Consider the following 19,339-nt stretch of genomic DNA (forward strand, 5'->3'; position numbering starts at 1 on the left):
ATAAAGACACCATAGAACCCCATAGACCCCCATAAAACCCCATAAGCCCACATAGATCTCCACAGTCCCCCATAGGCCCCCATAGGCCCCCATAAAGACCCAAAGGACCCCATAAGGACCCCATAAACCCCCATAGAACCCCATAAGACCCCCAAAGACCCCCATAGACCTCCACAGTCCCCCATAGGCCCCCATAGAACCCCACAGCCCCCCATAAAGACCCCATAGAACCCCATAAACCCCCATTAGCCCCCATAGGCTCCCATAAAGACCTCATAGAACCCCATAGAGCCCCAATAGACTCCCATAGACCTCCATAGTACCCCATAGACCCCCATAGGCCACCATAGACCTCCACAGCCCCCCATAGGCCCCCATAGGCCCACATAGAACCCCATAGAACCCCATAAGGACCCCATAGAACCCCATAAGGACCCCATAGAGCCCAATAGACCCCCATAGACCACCACAGCCCCCCATAGGCCCACATAGGCCCACATAGGCCGACACAGTCCTCCATAGGCCCCCATAGACCTCCACAGCCCCCCATAGGCCCCCATAGGCCCCCATAGGCCCACATAGAACCCCATAGAACCCCATAAGGACCCCATAGAACCCCATAAAGACCCCATAGAACCCCATAAAGACCCCATAGAACCCCATAGAGCCCCCATAGAACCCCATAAGACCCCATAAACCCCCATAGAGCCCCCATAGAGCCCAATAGACCCCCATAGACCTCCACAGTCCCCCATAGGCCCACATAGACCACCATAGACCTCCACAGCCCCCCATAGGCCCCCATAGGCCCACATAGGCCCACATAGGCCGCCACAGTCCTCTATAGGCCCACATAGGCCGCCATAGGCCCCCATAGGCCCCCATAGAACCCCATAGGACCCCATAAAGACCCCATAAAAGCCCCATAAGACCCCATAAGACCCCATAGGACCCCATAGGACCCCACAACCCCTTACCCTGCAGTCGACGGCCCTCTGCAGCTGCAGCACTTTCCTCTCCAGCCCGGCGCTGAGGTTCCCGACGGGCGGCGCCCCGGAAGCGCTCCGTTCCCGCAGGAAGCGGAAGCGGCGCAGCGCCGCCCAGCGCCGGAAGGCGCACTGCAGGGTGACGGCCGCCCACCGGAAGCGGCGGTAACGAAGGCGGCAAAGCCAACCCCGGATGTGGCGCTGCAGCGTCGTGGCGCTCCGGGCCGCCATTAACTGAAACGGGTATATGGGGGGCTGTGGGCGGCAATGGCGGCCTATGGGGGCCTATGGGGGCCTATGGGGGCCTATGGGGGCCTATGGAGGCCTATGGGGAGTAATGGCGGCCTATGGGGGCCTATGGGGGCCTATGAGGGCCTATGGGGGTCTGTGGGCGGCAATGGCGGCCTATGGGGGCCTATGGGGGCCTATGGAGGCCTATGGGGTTCTATGGGGGCCTATGGGGTTCTATGGGGGCCTATGGGGGACTATGGGGGCCTATGGGGGTCTATGGGGGAATATGGGGGCCTATGGGGGCCTATGGGGGCCTATGGGGGGCAATGGGGGCCTATGGGGGGCAATGGGGGTCTATGGGGGGTAATGGGGGGTAATGGGGGGCAATGGGGTTCTATGGGGGAATATGGCGGCCTATGGGGGCATATGGGGGCCTACGGGGGTCTATGGGGGCCTATGGGGGGCAATGGGGGCCTATGGGGGTCTATGGGGGAATATGGGGGGCAATGGGGGTCTATGGGGGCCTATAGGGGCCTATGGGGGTATATGGGGGTCTGTGGGTGGCAATGGCGGACTATGGGGGCCTATGGGGGAATATGGGGTTCTATGGGGGGCAATGGGGGAATATGGGGGCTTATGGGGGCCTATGGGGGCCTATGGGGGGTAATGGGGGCCTATGGGGGCCTATGAGGGCCTATGGGGGTCTGTGGGCGGCAATGGCGGCCTATGGGGGCCTATGGGGGCCTATGGAGGCCTATGGGGGCCTATGGGGGGTAATGGCGGCCTATGGGGGTCTGTGGGTGGCAATGGCGGCCTATGGGGGCCTATGGGGGAATATGGGGTTCTATGGGGGGCAATGGGGGAATATGGGGGCTTATGGGGGTCTATGGGGCCTATGGGGGGTAATGGGGGCCTATGGGGGCCTATAGGGGCCTATGGGGGTATATGGGGGTCTGTGGGCGGCAATGGCGGCCTATGGGGGCCTATGGGGCTCTATGGGGGAATATGGGGGCCTATGGGGGCCTATGGGGGGCAATGGGGGCCTATGGGGGCCTATGGGGGCCTATGGGGGGTAATGGCGGCCTATGGGGGCCTATGGGGGTCTGTGGGGGAATATGGGGGCCTATGGGGGGCAATGGCGGCCTATGGGGGCCTATGGGGGCCTATGGGGGTCTATGGGGGTCTGTGGGGGAATATGGGGGCGCAATGGGGGCCTATGGGGGCCTATGGCGGCCTATGGGGGCCTATGGGGGTATATGGAGGCCTATGGGGGCCTATGGGGCCTATGGGGGGTAATGGGGTTCTATGGGGGCCTATGGGGGCCTATGGGGGTCTATGGGGGCCTATGGGGGTCTATGGGGGAATATGGGGGCCTATGGGGGGCAATGGGGGCCTATGGGGGTCTGTGGGGGTATATGGGCGGCTGTGGGAGGCAATGGCGGCCTATGGGGGCCTATGGGGCTCTATGGGGGAATATGGGGGCCTATGGGGGCCTATGGGGGGCAATGGGGGCCTATGGGGGCCTATGGGGGGTAATGGCGGCCTATGGGGGCCTATGGGGGTCTGTGGGGGAATATGGGGGCCTATGGGGGGCAATGGGGGCCTATGGGGGCCTATGGGGGTCTATGGGGGCCTATGGGGGAATATGGGGGGCAATGGGGGTCTATGGGGGAATATGGGGGCCTACGGGGGCCTATGGGGGCCTATGGGGGGTAATGGCGGCCTATGGGGGCCTATGGGGGTCTGTGGGGGAATATGGGGGCCTATGGGGGGCAATGGGGGCCTATGGGGGCCTATGGGGGTCTATGGGGGGCAATGGGGGCCTATGGGGGAATATGGGGGGCAATGGGGGGTAATGGGGGCCTATGGGGGCCTATGGGGGTCTGTGGGGGAATATGGGGGCCTATGGGGGTCTATGGGGGCCTATGGGGGTCTATGGGGGGCCTATGGGGGCATATGGGGTTCTATGGGGGCCTATGGGGGCATATGGGGTTCTATGGGGGCCTATGGGGGTCTATGGAGGCCTATGGGGTTCTATGGGGGCCTATGGTGTTCTATGGGGTTCTTTATGGGGCCTTATGGGGTTCTATGGGGTCTTATGGGGGTCTATGGGGGGTAATGGGGGACTATGAGGGACAGTGGGGTTCTATGGGGGTCTATGGGGGGTTATGGGGGGTTATGGGGTTCTATGGGGTCTTACAGGGGTCTATGGGGGAATATGGGGTTCTATGGGCGGTAATGGGGGAATATGGGGGGCAATGGGGGTCTATGGGGTTCTATGGGGTTCTATGGGGGGCAATGGGGGCCTATGGGGTTCTATGGGGGCCTATGGGGGTATATGGGGGTCTGTGGGCAGCACTGGCGGACTATGGGGATCTATGGGGGCCTATGGGGGAATATGGGGGCCTAAGGGGGCTTATGGGGTTCTATGGGGGGCAATGGGGGTCTATGGGGGGTTATGGGGTTCTATGGGGTCTTACGGGGGTCTATGGGGGAATATGGGGTTCTATGGGCGGTAATGGGGGAATATGGGGGGCAATGGGGTTCTGTGGGGATCTATGGGGTTCTATGGGGTTCTATGGGGGGTTATGGGGTTCTATGGGGTCCTATGGGGGCCTATGGGGGGCAATGGGGGTCTATGGGGGAATATGGGGGCCTATGGGGGCCTATGGGGGGTAATGGGGGCCTATGGGCTCTATGGGGTTCTATGGGGGCCTATGGGGGGCAATGGGGGTCTATGGGGGAATATGGGGGCCTATGGGGGGCAATGGGGGCCTATGGGGTTCTATGGGGGCCTATGGGGGTCTATGGGGGTATATGGGCGGCAATGGCGGACTATGGGGGCCTATGGGGGGCAATGGGGACCTATGGGGGTATATGGGGGGCTGTGGGAGGCAATGGCGGCCTATGGGGGCCTATGGAGGCCTATGGGGGCCTATGGGGGTATATGGGGCCTATGGGGGGCAATGGGGGCCTATGGGGGTCTGTGGGGAGTAATGGGGGCCTATGGGGGCCTATGGGGGGCAATGGGGGCCTATGGGGGCCTATGGGGGTATATGGGGTTCTATGGGGCCTTTATGGGGTTCTATGGGGGTCTATGGGGGAGTAATGGGGTTCTATGGGGGCCTATGGGGGGTTATGGGGTTCTATGGGGGTCTATGGGGTCTTATGGGGGTTTATGGGGGACTATGGGGTTCTATGGGGTCTTATGGGCTTCTATGGGGGGTAATGGGGGGGTTATGGGGTTCTATGGGGGGTTATGGGGTTCTATGGGGGGCTATGGGGGGTAAGGGGGGGGTTATGGGGTTCTATGGGGGGTTATGGGGTTCTATGGGGGGCTATGGGGGGTAATGGGGTTCTGTGGGGTTCTGTGGGGCCTTTATGGGGTTCTATGGGGGTCTATGGGGAAATATGGGGGACCATGGGGGACAATGGGGGTCTATGGGGTCTTTATGGGGGGTTATGGGGTTCTATGGGGGTCTATGGGGCTCTAGGGGGGGCAATGGGGTTCTATGAGGGACAGTGGGGTTCTATGGGGGTCTATGGGGGGTTATGGGGTTCTATGGGGGGTAATGGGGTTCTATGGGATTCTATGCGGTTCTATGGGGGGTTATGGGGTTCTATGGGGGTCTATGGGGTCTTATGGGGGTTTATGGGGGACTATGGGGTTCTATGGGGTCTTATGGGGTTCTATGGGGGTCTATGGGGTTCTATAGCGGTCTATGGGGTTCTGTAAGGGACTATGAGGGTCTATGGGGTTCTATGGGGGGTAATGGGGTTCTATGGGGTTTTATGGCGGGTTATGGGGTTCTATGGGGGGTGATGGGGGGTTATGGGGTTCTATGGGGGCTTATGGGGTTCTATGGGGCCTTTATGGGGTTCTATGGGGTCTTTATGGGGGTCTATGGGGGAATATGGGGTTCTATGGGCGGTAATGGGGGAATATGGGGGTCTATGGGGTTCTATGGGGGGTAATGGGGGGTTATGGGGATCTATGGGGCTTTATGGGGTTCTATGGGGTTCTATGGGGGGTAATGGGGGTCTATGGGGTTCTGTGGGGTTCTATGGGGTCTTATGGGGGGTTATGGGGTTCTGTGGGGTTTTATGGGGGGTCTATGGGGTCTTTATGAGGGCTTATGGGGTCTATGGGGCTCTATGGGGGACTATGGGGTCTTATGGGGGGTTATGGGGTCCTATGGGGTTCTATGGGGCGTTATGGGGTTCTCTGGGGTTCTATGGGGATCTATGGGGGGTAATGGGGTTCTATGGGGTCTTATGGGGTTCTATGGGGTTCTATGTGGGTCTATGGCGGGCAATGGGGGTCTATGGGGTCTTATGGGGTTCTATGGGGTTATGGGGGGTAATGGGAGATTATGGGGTTCTATGGGGTCCTATGGGGGTGTTTGGGGTCTTATGGGGGTCTATGGGGCTCTATGGGGGAGTATGGGGTTCTATGGGGTCTTTATGGGCGTCTATGGGGTTCTATGGGGGACTATGGGGGATTATGGGGTTCCATGGGGGTCTATGGGGGGTAATGGGGGGTTATGGGGTTCTATGGTGTTCTATGGGGTGTAATGGGGGAATATGGAGGGCAATGGGGTTCTATGGGGTACAATGGGGGTCTATGGGGTTCTGTGAGGGACTATGGGGCTCTATGGGGCTCTATGCAGGACTATGGGGTACTATGGGGGAGTTATGGGGTCCTATGGGGGTCTCTGGGGGAATATGGGATTCTATGGGGTTCTATGGGGGGTATTGGGGGAATATGGGGGTCTATGGGGGCTTATGGGGTTCTATGGGGTTCTAAGGGGGGTCTATGGGGGGCAATGGGGGGTCTGTGGGGTCTTATGGGGTCCTATGGGGGGTTATGGGGTTCTATGGGGGTCTACGGGGTCTTCTGGGGTTCTATGGGGTTGTGGGGGGTAATGGGAGATTATGGGGTGCTATGGGGTCTTATGGGGGGTTATGATGGACTATGGGGTTCTATAGGGTCTTATAGGGTTTTATGGGGTCTTATGGGGGACTATCGGGTCTTATAGGTGTTCTATGGGGTCTTTATGGGGGTCTATGGGGTTCTATGGGGGTCTATGGGGTTCTTTATGGGGCCTTATGGGGTTCTATGGGGTCTTATGGGGGGCAATGGGGGTCTATGGGGTTCTATGGGGTTCTATGAGGGACAGTGGGGATCTATGGGGTCTTTATGGGGGTTTATGGGGGTCTATGGGGCCCTATGGGGGGTTATGGGGCCCTATGGGGGCTATGGGGTTCTATGAGGTCTTATGGGGTTCTATGGGGTCTTATGGGGTTCTATGGGGGTCTATGGGGTTCTTTATGGGGCCTTATGGGGTTCTATGGGGTCTTATGGGGGGCAATGGGGAACTATGGGGTTCTATGGGGGAATATGGGGGGCAATGGGGGTCTATGGGGTTCTATGGGGGTCTATGGGGGGTAATGTGGGCTTATGGGGTTCTATGGGGTTCTATGGGGAGTAATGGGGTTCTATGGGGGGTAATGGGGGTCTATGGGGTTCTATGGGGGACTATGGGGGCCTATGGGGTTCTATGGAGTGTAATGGGGGGCAATGCGGTTCTATGGGGGTCTATGGGGTTCTATGGGGTCTTTATGGGGTTCTGTGGGGGTCTATGGGGGAATATGGGGTTCTATGGGGTCTTATGGGGTTCTATGGGGGTCTATGGGGTTCTTTATGGGTCCTTATGGGGTTCTATGGGGTCTTATGGGGGGCAATGGGGAACTATGGGGGTCTATGGGGGAATATGGGGGGCAATGGGGCTCTATGGGGTTCTATGGGGGTCTATGAGGGACAGTGGGGATCTATGGGGTCTTTATGGGGGGTTATGGGGTTCTATGGGGGTCTATGGGGCCCTATGGGGGGTTATGGGGTTCTATGGGGTTCTATGGGGTCTTATGGGGGTCTATGGGGTTCTATGGGGGGTAATGGGGCCTTATAGGGTTCTATGGAGTCCTATGGGGTTCTATGGGGTCCTATGGCTCTTTATGGGGTTCTACGGGGGGTTATGGGGTGCTATGGGTTCCTATGGGGTCCTATGTGGTTCTATGGGGTCGTATGGGGTTCTATGGGGGGTTATGGGGTTCTATGGGGTCCTTTGGGGATCTATGGGGTTCTATGGGGGGACAATGGGGGTCTATGAGGTCTTTATGGGGGTCTATGGGGTTCTATGGGGTTATGGGGGTTCTATGGGGGAATATGGGGGTTCTATGAGGGCTTATGGGGTTCTATCGGGTTTATGGGGGCTTATGGGGTTCAATGGGGTCTTATTGGGTTCTATGGGGGGTTATGGGGGAATATGGGGTTCTATGGGGGGTTATGGGGCTCTATGGGGTCTTATGGGGGTCTATGGGGTCTTATGGGGTTCTATGGGGTCTTGTGGGGGACTATAGGGTCTTATGGGGTTCTATGGGGTTCTATGGGGTGTTATGGGGGCCTATGGGGGTCTATGGGGTTCTATGGGGGGTAATGGGGCCTTATAGGGTTCTATGGAGTCCTATGGGGTTCTATGGGGTCCTATGGCTCTTTATGGGGTTCTATGGGGTCTTATGGGGTTCTATGGGGTCCTATGGGGTTCTATGGGGTCGTATGGGGTTCTATGGGGGGTTATGGGGTTCTATGGGGTCCTTTGGGGATCTATGGGGTTCTATGGGGGGACAATGGGGGTCTATGAGGTCTTTATGGGGGTCTATGGGGGACTATGGGGGTCTATGGGGTCTTTATGGGGGTCTATGGGGTTCTATGGGGTCTTATGGGGTTCTATGGGGGAATGTGGGGTCTTATGGGGTTCTATGGGGTCTTGTGGGGGACTATAGGGTCTTATGGGGTTCTATGGGGTTCTATGGGGTGTTATGGGGGCCTATGGGGGTCTATGGGGTTCTATGGGGGGTAATGGGGCCTTATAGGGTTCTATGGAGTCCTATGGGGTTCTATGGGGTCCTATGGCTCTTTATGGGGTTCTATGGGGTCTTATGGGGTTCTATGGGGTCCTATGGGGTTCTATGGGGTCGTATGGGGTTCTATGGGGGGTTATGGGGTTCTATGGGGTCCTTTGGGGATCTATGGGGTTCTATGGGGGGACAATGGGGGTCTATGAGGTCTTTATGGGGGTCTATGGGGGACTATGGGGGTCTATGGGGTCTTTATGGGGGTCTATGGGGTTCTATGGGGTCTTATGGGGTTCTATGGGGGAATGTGGGGTCTTATGGGGTTCTATAGGGCTCTATGGGGTCCTATGGGGTTTCTATGGGGTCAGAGAGCGATGGCGTCGTTAAGGCCGCCGCTCGTTAAGGCCCACCTGGCGGTAACGGCTCCTAATGAGCCAACCCCTAACGAAGGCCTGGATGGTAACGGCGGCCGCTTTGGTCCTCCGAAGGCGGGCGGCCAACCTGCAAAGCAAGGCGGGTATTATTAGGGGTTATTAGGGCTATTAATTAAGGGTATATGCTAATTAGGGCGGAGCTTAATGAGGTCGGCCCATTGGTTTCAATGGGGTGGGTGAGGAAATGCAAATGGGATGCTAATTAGCACTCGTTAAGGTGCCCTAATTGGCTCGATTGCTGTCCTTGGGTCGTTATTAGGGGTTATTAGGGCTATTAATTAATGATTTGTGCTCATTAGGGCGGAGCTTAATGAGGTCGGCCCATTGGTTTCAATGGGGAGGGGGGGAAATGCAAATGGGATGCTAATTAACACTCATTAAGGTGCCCTAATTGGCTCGATTGCTGTCTTTGGGTCGTTATTAGGGGTTATTAGGGCTATTAATTAATGGTATATGCTCATTAGGGCGGAGCTTAATGAGGTCAGCCCATTGGTTTCAATGGGGTGGGGGTGGAAATGCAAATGGGATGCTAATTAGCACTCGTTAAGGTGCCCTAATTGGCTCAATTGCTGTCTTTGGGTCCTTATTAGGGGTTATTAGGGCTATTAATTAATGACCTGTGCTAATTAGGGCGGAGTTTAATGAGGTCAGCCCCTTGGTTTCAATGGGGTGGGTGAGGAAATGCAAATGGGATGCTAATTAGCACTCATTACGGTGCCCTAATTGGCTGAATTGCTGTCTTTGGGTTGTTATTAGGGGTTATTAGGGCTATTAATTAACGGTATATGCTAATTAGGGCGGAGCTTAATGAGGTGTACCCATTCGTTTCAATGGGGTGGGTGAGAAAATGCAAATGGATGCTAATTAGCACTCATTAAGGTGCCCTAATTGGCTCGATTGCTGTCCTTGGGTCGTTATTAGGGGTTATTCGGGCTATTAATTAATGATATATGCTAATTAGGGCGGAGTTTAATGAGGTCAGCCCATTGGTTTCAATGGGGTGGGTGAGGAAATGCAAATGGGATGCTAATTAGGGGCCGTTTGGGCTCCCTAATTGGCTCGATTGCTGTCTCTGGGTCGTTATTAGGGGTTATTAGGGCTATTAATTAACGGTATATGCTAATTAGGGCGGAGCTTAATGAGGTCGGCCCATTGGTTTCAATGGGGTGGGTGAGGAAATGCAAATGGGATGCTAATTAGGGGGCGTTAGGGCTCCCTAATTGGCTCGATTGCTGTCTTTGGGACGTTATTAGGGGTTATTAGGGCTATTAATTAACGATATATGCTAATTAGGGCGGAGCTTAATGAGGTCGGCCCATTGGTTTCAATGAGGTGGGTGAGAAAATGCAAATGGGATGCTAATTAGCACTCATTAAGGCTCCCTAATTGGCTCAATTGCTGTCTTTGGGTCGTTATTAGGGGTTATTAGGGCTATTAATTAATGATATGTGCTAATTAGGGTGGAGTTTAATGAGGTGTACCCATTCGTTTCAAGGGGGTGGGTGAGGAAATGCAAATTGAGTGGTAATTAGCACTCGTTAAGGTGCCCTAATTGGCTCGATTGCTGTCCTTGGGTCGTTATTAGGGGTTATTCGGGCTATTAATTAATGATATATGCTAATTAGGGCGGAGCTTAATGAGGTCGGCCCGTTGGTTTCAATGGGGTGGGGGTGGAAATGCAAATGGGATGCTAATTAGGGGGCGTTAGGGCTCCCTAATTGGCTCAATTGCTGTCCTTGGGTCGTTATTAGGGGTTATTAGGGCTATTAATTAATGATATATGCTAATTGGGGCGGAGCTTAATGAGGTCAGCCCGTTGGTTTCAATGAGGTGGGGGTGGAAATGCAAATGGGATGCTAATTAGCACTCATTAAGGCTCCCTAATTGGCTCGATTGCTGTCTTTGGGTCGTTATTAGGGGTTATTAGGGCTATTAATTAACGATATGTGCTAATTAGGGCGGAGCTTAATGAGGTCGGCCCATTGGTTTCAATGGGGTGGGCGTGGAAATGCAAATGGGATGCTAATTAGGGGGCGTTAGGGCTCCCTAATTGGCTCGATTGCTGTCTTTGGGTCGTTATTAGGGGTTATTAGGGGTATTAATTAATGATATATGCTAATTAGGGCGGAGCTTAATGAGGTCGGCCCATTCGTTTCAATGGGGTGGATGAGGAAATGCAAATGGGATGCTAATTAGCACTCATTAAGGTGCCCTAATTGGCTGAATCGCTGTCTTTGGGTCGTTATTAGGGGTTATTAGGGCTATTAATGAATGATCTGTGCTAATTAGGGCGGAGTTTAATGAGGTCAGCCCATTGGTTTAAATGGGGTGGGGGTGGAAATGCAAATTGAGTGCTAATTAGCACTCATTAAGGTGCCCTAATTGGCACAATTGCTGTCTTTGGGTCGTTATTAGGGGTTATTAGGGCTATTAATTAATGATATATGCTAATTAGGGCGGAGTTTAATGAGGTCGGCCCATTGGTTTCAATGGGGTGGGTGAGGAAATGCAAATTGAGTGCTAATTAGCACTCGTTAAGGTGCCCTAATTGGCTCAATTGCTGTCTTTGGGTTGTTATTAGGGGTTATTAGGGCTATTAATTAACGATATATGCTAATTAGGGCGGAGCTTAATGAGGTCGGCCCGTTGGTTTCAATGGGGTGGGTGAGGAAATGCAAATGGGATGCTAATTAGGGGGCGTTAGGGCTCCCTAATTGGCTTAATTGCTGTCCTTGGGTCGTTATTAGGGGTTATTAGGGCTATTAATTAATGATATGTGCTCATTAGGGCGGAGCTTAATGAGGTCGGCCCATTGGTTTCAATGGGGTGGGGGTAGAAATGCAAATGGGATGCTAATTAGCACTCGTTAAGGTGCCCTAATTGGCTCAATTGCTGTCTTTGGGTCGTTATTAGGGATTATTAGGGCTATTAATTAATGATATGTGCTAATTGGGGCGGAGCTTAATGAGGTCGGCCCGTTGGTTTCAATGGGGTGGGTGAGGAAATGCAAATGGGATGCTAATTAGGGGGCGTTTAGGCTCCCTAATTGGCTCGATTGCTGTCTTTGGGTCGTTATTAGGGGTTATTAAAGATATTAATTAACGATCTGTGCTAATTAGGGCGGAGCTTAATGAGGTCAGCCCATTGGTTTCAATGGGGTGGGGGTGGAAATGCAAATTGAGTGCTAATTAGTACTCATTAAGGTGCCCTAATTGGCTCAATTGCTGTCTTTGGGTCGTTATTAGGGGTTATTAGAGCTATTAATTAATGATATATGCTAATTGGGGCGGAGCTTAATGAGGTCGGCCAATTGGTTTCAATGGGGTGGGTGAGGAAATGCAAATGGGATGCTAATTAGGGGGCGTTTAGGCTCCCTAATTGGCTCGATTGCTGTCTTTGGGTCGTTATTAGGGGTTATTAGGGCTATTAATTAATGATATATGCTAATTAGGGCAGCGTTTAATGAGGTCAGCGCATTGGTTTCAATGGGGTGGTGGTGGAAATGCAAATGGGATGCTAATTAGCACTCATTAAGGTGCCCTAATTGGCTCAATTGCTGTCTTTGGGTCGTTATTAGGGGTTATTAGGGCTATTAATTAACGATATATGCTAATTAGGGCGGAGCTTCATGAGGTCAGCCCGTTGGTTTCAATGGGGTGGGGGGTGAAAATGCAAATGGGATGCTAATTAGCGCTCAGGCAGCTGCCAGGACCTGCATAATTAGGCCCCGTTCATGATTAAGTAGGCGCATTATGCACCTGCCGGGACCTTGGCCCATTCAACCCCATTGGGGGGAAGGCTCACTACGCAGCTGCCAGGACCTGCGGCTGTTAAAGCCTATTGGGGCGGACTTGGGGCCCTATGCACCTGCCAGGACCTGGGGCTGGGAGAGCCTATAGGGGGCGGTGGCGTTGCGCTATCGCCCTGCCAGGACCTTGGAGGGCTCAATGAGAGTTAGCAGGCTTGAACTATTCACCTGCCAGGACCTTGGGGGCCGCGCGGGTTATTTTTCAAGGCGGCCGAGTCTCACTATGCAGCTGCCAGGACCTACCTGCGCGCCAGGAATCCCCGGATGTAGCGCTGCAAGATGGCGGCGGCCGCTCGCATCCGCCGGAAGTGACGCCGCCGGACCCAACCCCGCAGGGCCGCCTGCAGCAAAATGGCGGCCGCCAGGAGCCGCTCCGCCCGCAGCTTCTCTAAATAGGCGATCTGGGCGGACCGGAAGAAGAGCTTGGAGCGGCCCAACCGGAAGTGCTCCGGGTCCTGGCAGGGAGATAGAACACGAAGGGATAATTCATTAGCGCGGCGGTCCTGGCAGGGCGGAAGTGGTTGGGGGGTCCTCCGGAAGGTCCTGGAAGGGTAATGCTGAGGTCCTCCGACAGGTCCTGGCAGGTTAATAGTGAGGTCCTCCCACAGGTCCTGGCAGGTTAATAGTGAGCCCCATAACTCCCCTTTATGAGGTCCTCCCACAGGTCCTGGCAGGTTAATAGTGAGCCCCATAACTCCCCTTTATGTGGTCCTCCCACAGGTCCTGGCAGGTTAATAGTGAGCCCCATAGCCCCCCTTTATGTGGTCCTCCCACAGGTCCTGGCAGGTTAATAGTGAGCCCAATGACCCCCCTTTATGTGGGCCTCCCACAGGTCCTGGCAGGTTAATAGTGAGCCCAATGGCCCCCCTTTATGTGGTCCTCCCACAGGTCCTGGCAGGTTAATAGTGAGCCCAATGGCCCCCCTTTATTTGGGCCTCCCACAGGTCCTGGCAGGTTAATAGTGAGCCCCATAACTCCCCTTTATAAGGTCCTCCCACAGGTCCTGGCAGGTTAATAGTGAGCCCCATAGCCCCCCTTTATGTGGTCCTCCCACAGGTCCTGGCAGGTTAATAGTGAGCCCAATGACCCCCCTTTATGTGGGCCTCCCACAGGTCCTGGCAGGTTAATAGTGAGCCCAATGGCCCCCCTTTATGTGGTCCTCCCACAGGTCCTGGCAGGTCAATAGTGAGCCCATTGACCCCCCTTTATGTGGTCCTCCCACAGGTCCTGGCAGGTTAATAGTGAGCCCCATAACTCCCCTTTATGTGGTCCTCCCACGGGTCCTGGCAGGTTAATAGTGAGCCCCATAACTCCCCTTTATAAGGTCCTCCCACAGGTCCTGGCAGCTTAATAGTGAGCCCCATAACTCCCCTTTATGAGGTCCTCCCACAGGTCCTGGCAGCTTAATAGTGAGCCCAATGGCCCCCCTTTATGTGGTCCTCCCACAGGTCCTGGCAGGTTAATAGTGAGCCCAATGGCCCCCCTTTATGTGGTCCTCCCACAGGTCCTGGCAGGTTAATAGTGAGCCCAATGACCCCCCTTTATTTGGTCCTCCCACAGGTCCTGGCAGGTTAATAGTGAGCCCAATGGCCCCCCTTTATAAGGTCCTCCCACAGGTCCTGGCAGGTTAATAGTGAGCCCCATAACTCCCCTTTATGTGGTCCTCCCACAGGTCCTGGCAGCTTAATAGTGAGCCCAATGGCCCCCCTTTATGTGGTCCTCCCACAGGTCCTGGCAGGTAAATAGTGAGCCCAATGGCCCCCCTTTATAAGGTCCTCCCACAGGTCCTGGCAGGTTAATAGTGAGCCCATTGACCCCCCTTTATGTGGTCCTCCCACAGGTCCTGGCAGGTCAATAGTGAGCCCCATAACTCCCCTTTATGTGGTCCTCCCACAGGTCCTGGCAGGTTAATAGTGAGCCCAATGGCCCCCCTTTATTTGGGCCTCCCACAGGTCCTGGCAGGTTAATAGTGAGCCCAATGGCCCCCCTTTATGTGGGCCTCCCACAGGTCCTGGCAGGTTAATAGTGAGCCCATTGACCCCCCTTTATGTGGTCCTCCCACAGGTCCTGGCAGGTTAATAGTGAGCCCCATAACTCCCCTTTATAAGGTCCTCCCACAGGTCCTGGCAGGTCAATAGTGAGCCCAATGGCCCCCCTTTATGTGGTCCTCCCACAGGTCCTGGCAGGTCAATAGTGAGCCCATTGACCCCCCTTTATGTGGTCCTCCCACAGGTCCTGGCAGGTTAATAGTGAGCCCCATAACTCCCCTTTATAAGGTCCTCCCACAGGTCCTGGCAGGTTAATAGTGAGCCCCATAACTCCCCTTTATGTGGTCCTCCCGCAGGTCCTGGCAGGTCAATAGTGAGCCCAATGGCCCCCCTTTATTTGGTCCTCCCACAGGTCCTGGCAGCTTAATAGTGAGCCCAATAGCCCCCCTTTATGTGGTCCTCCCACAGGTCCTGGCAGGTCAATAGTGAGCCCAATAGCCCCCCTTTATGTGGTCCTCCCACAGGTCCTGGCAGCTTAATAGTGAGTTTGCCTTAACGAGGTAATGGCTGACCTTAATGAGGTCCTCCAACAGGTCCTGGCAGATAAGTTTCGGGTCCTGCTTGGTGGGGTCTCTCTTCTTACTGAGGATCCCATAACGGGTGAGGAAGTCCTGGTAGGAACACCTGCAACGGAAGGTCCTGGAAGGTCATAAAGTGGTTGGGAAGGTCCTGGAAGGGCAAAGAGGGGTGGAATGGGGGGAGATGGGAGGTCCTGGAAGGTCAGAAAGGCATTGGAAGGGTCCTGGAAGGTCATAAAGTGGTTGGGAAGGTCCTGGAAGGTCATAAAGTGGTTGGGAAGGTCCTGGAAGGGCAAAGAGGGGTGGAATGGGAGGAGATGGGAGGTCCTGGAAGGTCAAAAAGTGGTTGAGAAGGTCCTGGAAGGTCACAAAGTGGTTGGGAAGGTCCTGGAAGGGCAAAGAGGGGTGGAATGGGGGGAGATGGGAGGTCCTGGAAGGTCAGAAAGGCATTGGAAGGGTCCTGGAAGGTCATAAAGTGGTTGGGAAGGTCCTGGAAGGGCAAAGAGGGGTGGAATGGGGGGAGATGGGAGGTCCTGGAAGGTCAGAAAGGCATTGGAAGGGTCCTGGAAGGTCATAAAGTGGTTGGGAAGGTCCTGGAAGGGCAAAGAGGGGTGGAATGGGGGGAGATGGGAGGTCCTGGAAGGTCAAAAAGGCATTGGAAGGGTCCTGGAAGGTCACAATAGCATTGGAAGGGTCCTGGAAGGTCATAAAGTGGTTGGGAAGGTCCTGGAAGGTCAAAGAGGGGTGGAATGGGGGCAGATGGGAGGTCCTGGAAGGTCATAAAGTGGTTGGGAAGGTCCTGGAAGGTCACAAAGTGGTTGGGAAGGTCCTGGAAGGGCAAAGAGGGGTGGAATGGGGGGAGATGGGAGGTCCTGGAAGGTCAGAAAGGCATTGGAAGGGTCCTGGAAGGTCATAAAGTGGTTGGGAAGGTCCTGGAAGGGCAAAGAGGGGTGGAATGGGGGGAGATGGGAGGTCCTGGAAGGTCAAAAAGGCATTGGAAGGGTCCTGGAAGGTCAAAAAGTGGTTGGGAAGGTCCTGGAAGGGCAAAGGGGCGTGGAATGGGGGGAGATGGGAGGTCCTGGAAGGTCATAAAGGCATTGGAAGGGTCCTGGAAGGTCATAAAGTGGTTGGGAAGGTCCTGGAAGGGCAAAGAGGGGTGGAATGGGGGGAGATGGGAGGTCCTGGAAGGTCATAAAGGCATTGGAAGGGTCCTGGAAGGTCACAAAGTGGTTGGGAAGGTCCTGGAAGGGCAAAGAGGGGTGGAATGGGGGGAGATGGGAGGTCCTGGAAGGTCAGAAAGGCATTGGAAGGGTCCTGGAAGGTCATAAAGTGGTTGGGAAGGTCCTGGAAGGTCATAAAGTGGTTGGGAAGGTCCTGGAAGGGCAAAGAGGGGTGGAATGGGAGGAGATGGGAGGTCCTGGAAGGTCAAAAAGTGGTTGAGAAGGTCCTGGAAGGTCACAAAGTGGTTGGGAAGGTCCTGGAAGGGCAAAGAGGGGTGGAATGGGGGGAGATGGGAGGTCCTGGAAGGTCAGAAAGGCATTGGAAGGGTCCTGGAAGGTCATAAAGTGGTTGGGAAGGTCCTGGAAGGGCAAAGAGGGGTGGAATGGGGGGAGATGGGAGGTCCTGGAAGGTCAGAAAGGCATTGGAAGGGTCCTGGAAGGTCATAAAGTGGTTGGGAAGGTCCTGGAAGGTCATGAAGGGGTTGGGAAGGTCCTGGAAGGGCAAAGAGGGGTGGAATGCGGGGAGATGGGAGGTCCTGGAAGGTCAGAAAGGCATTGGAAGGGTCCTGGAAGGTCAGAAAGGCATTGGAAGGGTCCTGGAAGGTCATAAAGGGGTTGGGAAGGTCCTGGAAGGGCAAAGAGGGGTGGAATGGGGGGAGATGGGAGGTCCTGGAAGGTCAAAAAGGCATTGGAAGGGTCCTGGAAGGTCATAAAGTGGTTGGGAAGGTCCCGGAAGGTCATAAAGTGGTTGGGAAGGTCCTGGAAGGTCACAAAGTGGTTGGGAAGGTCCTGGAAGGGCAAAGAGGGGTGGAATGGGGGGAGATGGGAGGTCCTGGAAGGTCAGAAAGGCATTGGAAGGGTCCTGGAAGGTCAGAAAGTGGTTGGGAAGGTCCTGGAAGGTCAGAGAAAGGAAGAAAAGGTCCTGGAAGGTCACAGGATGGGTTGGAAAGGTCCTGGAAGGTCACAGGATGGGTTGGAAAGGTCCTGGAAGGTCACAGGATGGGTCAGAAAGGTCCTGGAAGGTCGCAGGACGGGTCAGAAAGGTCCTGGAAGGTCACAGGATGGGTCAGAAAGGTCCTGGAAGGTCATAGACAGATAGGAAAGGTCCTGGAAGGTCACAGGGTGGGTCACAAAGGTCCTGGAAGGTCACAGGATGGGTCAGAAAGGTCCTGGAAGGTCACAGGACGGGTTGGAAAGGTCCTGGAAGGTCAGAGAAAGGAAGAAAAGGTCCTGGAAGGTCATAGAATGGGTTGGAAAGGTCCTGGAAGGTCATAGAAAGGTCAAAAAGGTCCTGGAAGGTCACAGAGTGGGTCAGAAAGGTCCTGGAAGGTTATAGAATGGGTTGGAAAGGTCCTGGAAGGTCATAGAAAGGTCAAAAAGGTCCTGGAAGGTCACAGGATGGGTTGAAAAGGTCCTGGAAGGTCAGAGAAAGGAAGAAAAGGTCCTGGAAGGTCATAGAATGGGTCAGAAAGGTCCTGGAAGGTCACAGGATGGGTTGGAAAGGTCCTGGAAGGTCAGAGGAAGGAAGAAAAGGTCCTGGAAGGTCAGAGAAAGATAGGAAAGGTCCTGGAAGGTCACAGGATTGGTCAGAAAGGTCCTGGAAGGTCACAGGGTGGGTTGGAAAGGTCCTGGAAGGTCAGAGAAAGGAAGAAAAGGTCCTGGAAGGTCACAGGACGGGTCAGAAAGGTCCTGGAAGGTCACAGGATGGGTCAGAAAGGTCCTGGAAGGTCATAGAAAGGAAGAAATGGTCCTGGAAGGTCATAGACAGATAGGAAAGGTCCTGGAAGGTATCAGGGTGGGTCAGAAAGGTCCTGGAAGGTCGCAGGATGGGTCAGAAAGGTCCTGGAAGGTCAGAGAAAGGTTGAAAAGGTCCTGGAAGGTCACAGGATGGGTTGAAAAGGTCCTGGAAGGTCAGAGAAAGATAGGAAAGGTCCTGGAAGGTCACAGGATGGGTCAGAAAGGTCCTGGAAGGTCACAGGACGGGTTGGAAAGGTCCTGGAAGGTCAGAGAAAGGAAGAAAAGGTCCTGGAAGGTCATAGAATGGGTTGGAAAGGTCCTGGAAGGTCATAGAAAGATAGGAAAGGTCCTGGAAGGTCATAGAAAGATAGGAAAGGTCCTGGATGGTCACAGGATGGTTCGGAAAGGTCCTGGAAGGTCATAGAAAGGAAGAAATGGTCCTGGAAGGTCAGAGAAAGATAGGAAAGGTCCTGGAAGGTCACAGAAAGGTTGAAAAGGTCCTGGAACGTCACAGGACGGGTTGGAAAGGTCCTGGAAGGTCAGAGAAAGATAGGAAAGGTCCTGGAAGGTCACAGGATGGGTCAGAAAGGTCCTGGAAGGTCGCAGGATGGGTCAGAAAGGTCCTGGAAGGTCAGAGAAAGATAGGAAAGGTCCTGGAAGGTCACAGGATGGGTCAGAAAGGTCCTGGAAGGTCACAGGATGGGTCAGAAAGGTCCTGGAAGGTCATAGAAAGGAAGAAAAGGTCCTGGAAGGTCAGAGAAAGATAGGAAATGTCCTGGAAGGTCGTGGAAAGGTAGGAAAGGTCCTGGAAGGTCACAGAAAGGTTGAAAAGGTCCTGGAAGGTATCAGGGTGGGTCAGAAAGGTCCTGGAAGGTCAAAGGGGGCTTTTGGGGTGCCATACCTGGAAGGGAACCCCGCGGCGCTGATACGGACCGTCTCCAAAACCCCGCAGGCCCTCAACTGCTGCACGACCATCTTGGGGTCAAACCTGCAAAGATACGGACCTGTAGGACCTGTCGGGTCCTGGAAGGGCGATAAAACACAGCTAAAGGAGCCCAGGGCCGTCTATGAGGGGATTGAAGTGGTCCTGGAGGACCTTTCGGGTCCTGGAAGGGCGATAAAACAGAGCTAAAGGAGCCCAGGGCCGTCTATGAGGGGATTGAAGTGGTCCTGGAGGACCTGTCGGGTCCTGGAAGGGCGATAAAACACAGCTAAAGGAGCCCAGGGCCGTCTATGGGGGCATTGAAGTGGTCCTGGAGGACCTTTTGGGTCCTGGAAGGGCGATAAAACACAGCTAAAGGAGCCCAGGGCCGTCTATGGGGAGCCGCAGCGGTCCTGGAGGACCTTTTGGGTCCTGGAAGGGATGTAAGGCTGAGCTTAAGGGCCCCAAGGTCATCTATGAGGGGCCGCAGCGGTCCTGGAGGACCTTTCGGGTCCTGGAA

General features: G+C 54.7%; 1 protein-coding gene and 1 long non-coding RNA gene across 2 annotated transcripts in view; one reads left to right on the forward strand and one right to left on the reverse strand.

Annotated features, from left to right (window-relative positions):
• Nucleotides 1–19,339, reverse strand: part of LOC121108223 (unconventional myosin-Vb-like) — a 110,674-nt gene that overhangs the window by 29,895 nt on the left and 61,440 nt on the right. The window contains exons 10-14 of the mRNA XM_040655273.2: nt 18,799–18,885; nt 14,935–15,046; nt 12,618–12,829; nt 8,543–8,633; nt 978–1,220 (exon numbers count right to left, since the gene is read on the reverse strand). Coding sequence (XP_040511207.2) covers nt 978–1,220; nt 8,543–8,633; nt 12,618–12,829; nt 14,935–15,046; nt 18,799–18,885 — 745 coding nt within the window. The remainder of the gene's footprint in view (nt 1–977; nt 1,221–8,542; nt 8,634–12,617; nt 12,830–14,934; nt 15,047–18,798; nt 18,886–19,339) is intronic.
• On the forward strand, nt 15,632–16,457 carry LOC124417479. The gene is made up of 3 exons (XR_006932312.1): nt 15,632–15,673; nt 15,777–15,839; nt 16,282–16,457. It is a non-coding gene; the product is annotated as an uncharacterized LOC124417479 (long non-coding RNA).

The sequence above is a fragment of the Gallus gallus genome, chromosome W, assembly GCF_016699485.2.
Source record: "Gallus gallus isolate bGalGal1 chromosome W, bGalGal1.mat.broiler.GRCg7b, whole genome shotgun sequence".
Lineage (NCBI taxonomy): Eukaryota > Metazoa > Chordata > Aves > Galliformes > Phasianidae > Gallus > Gallus gallus.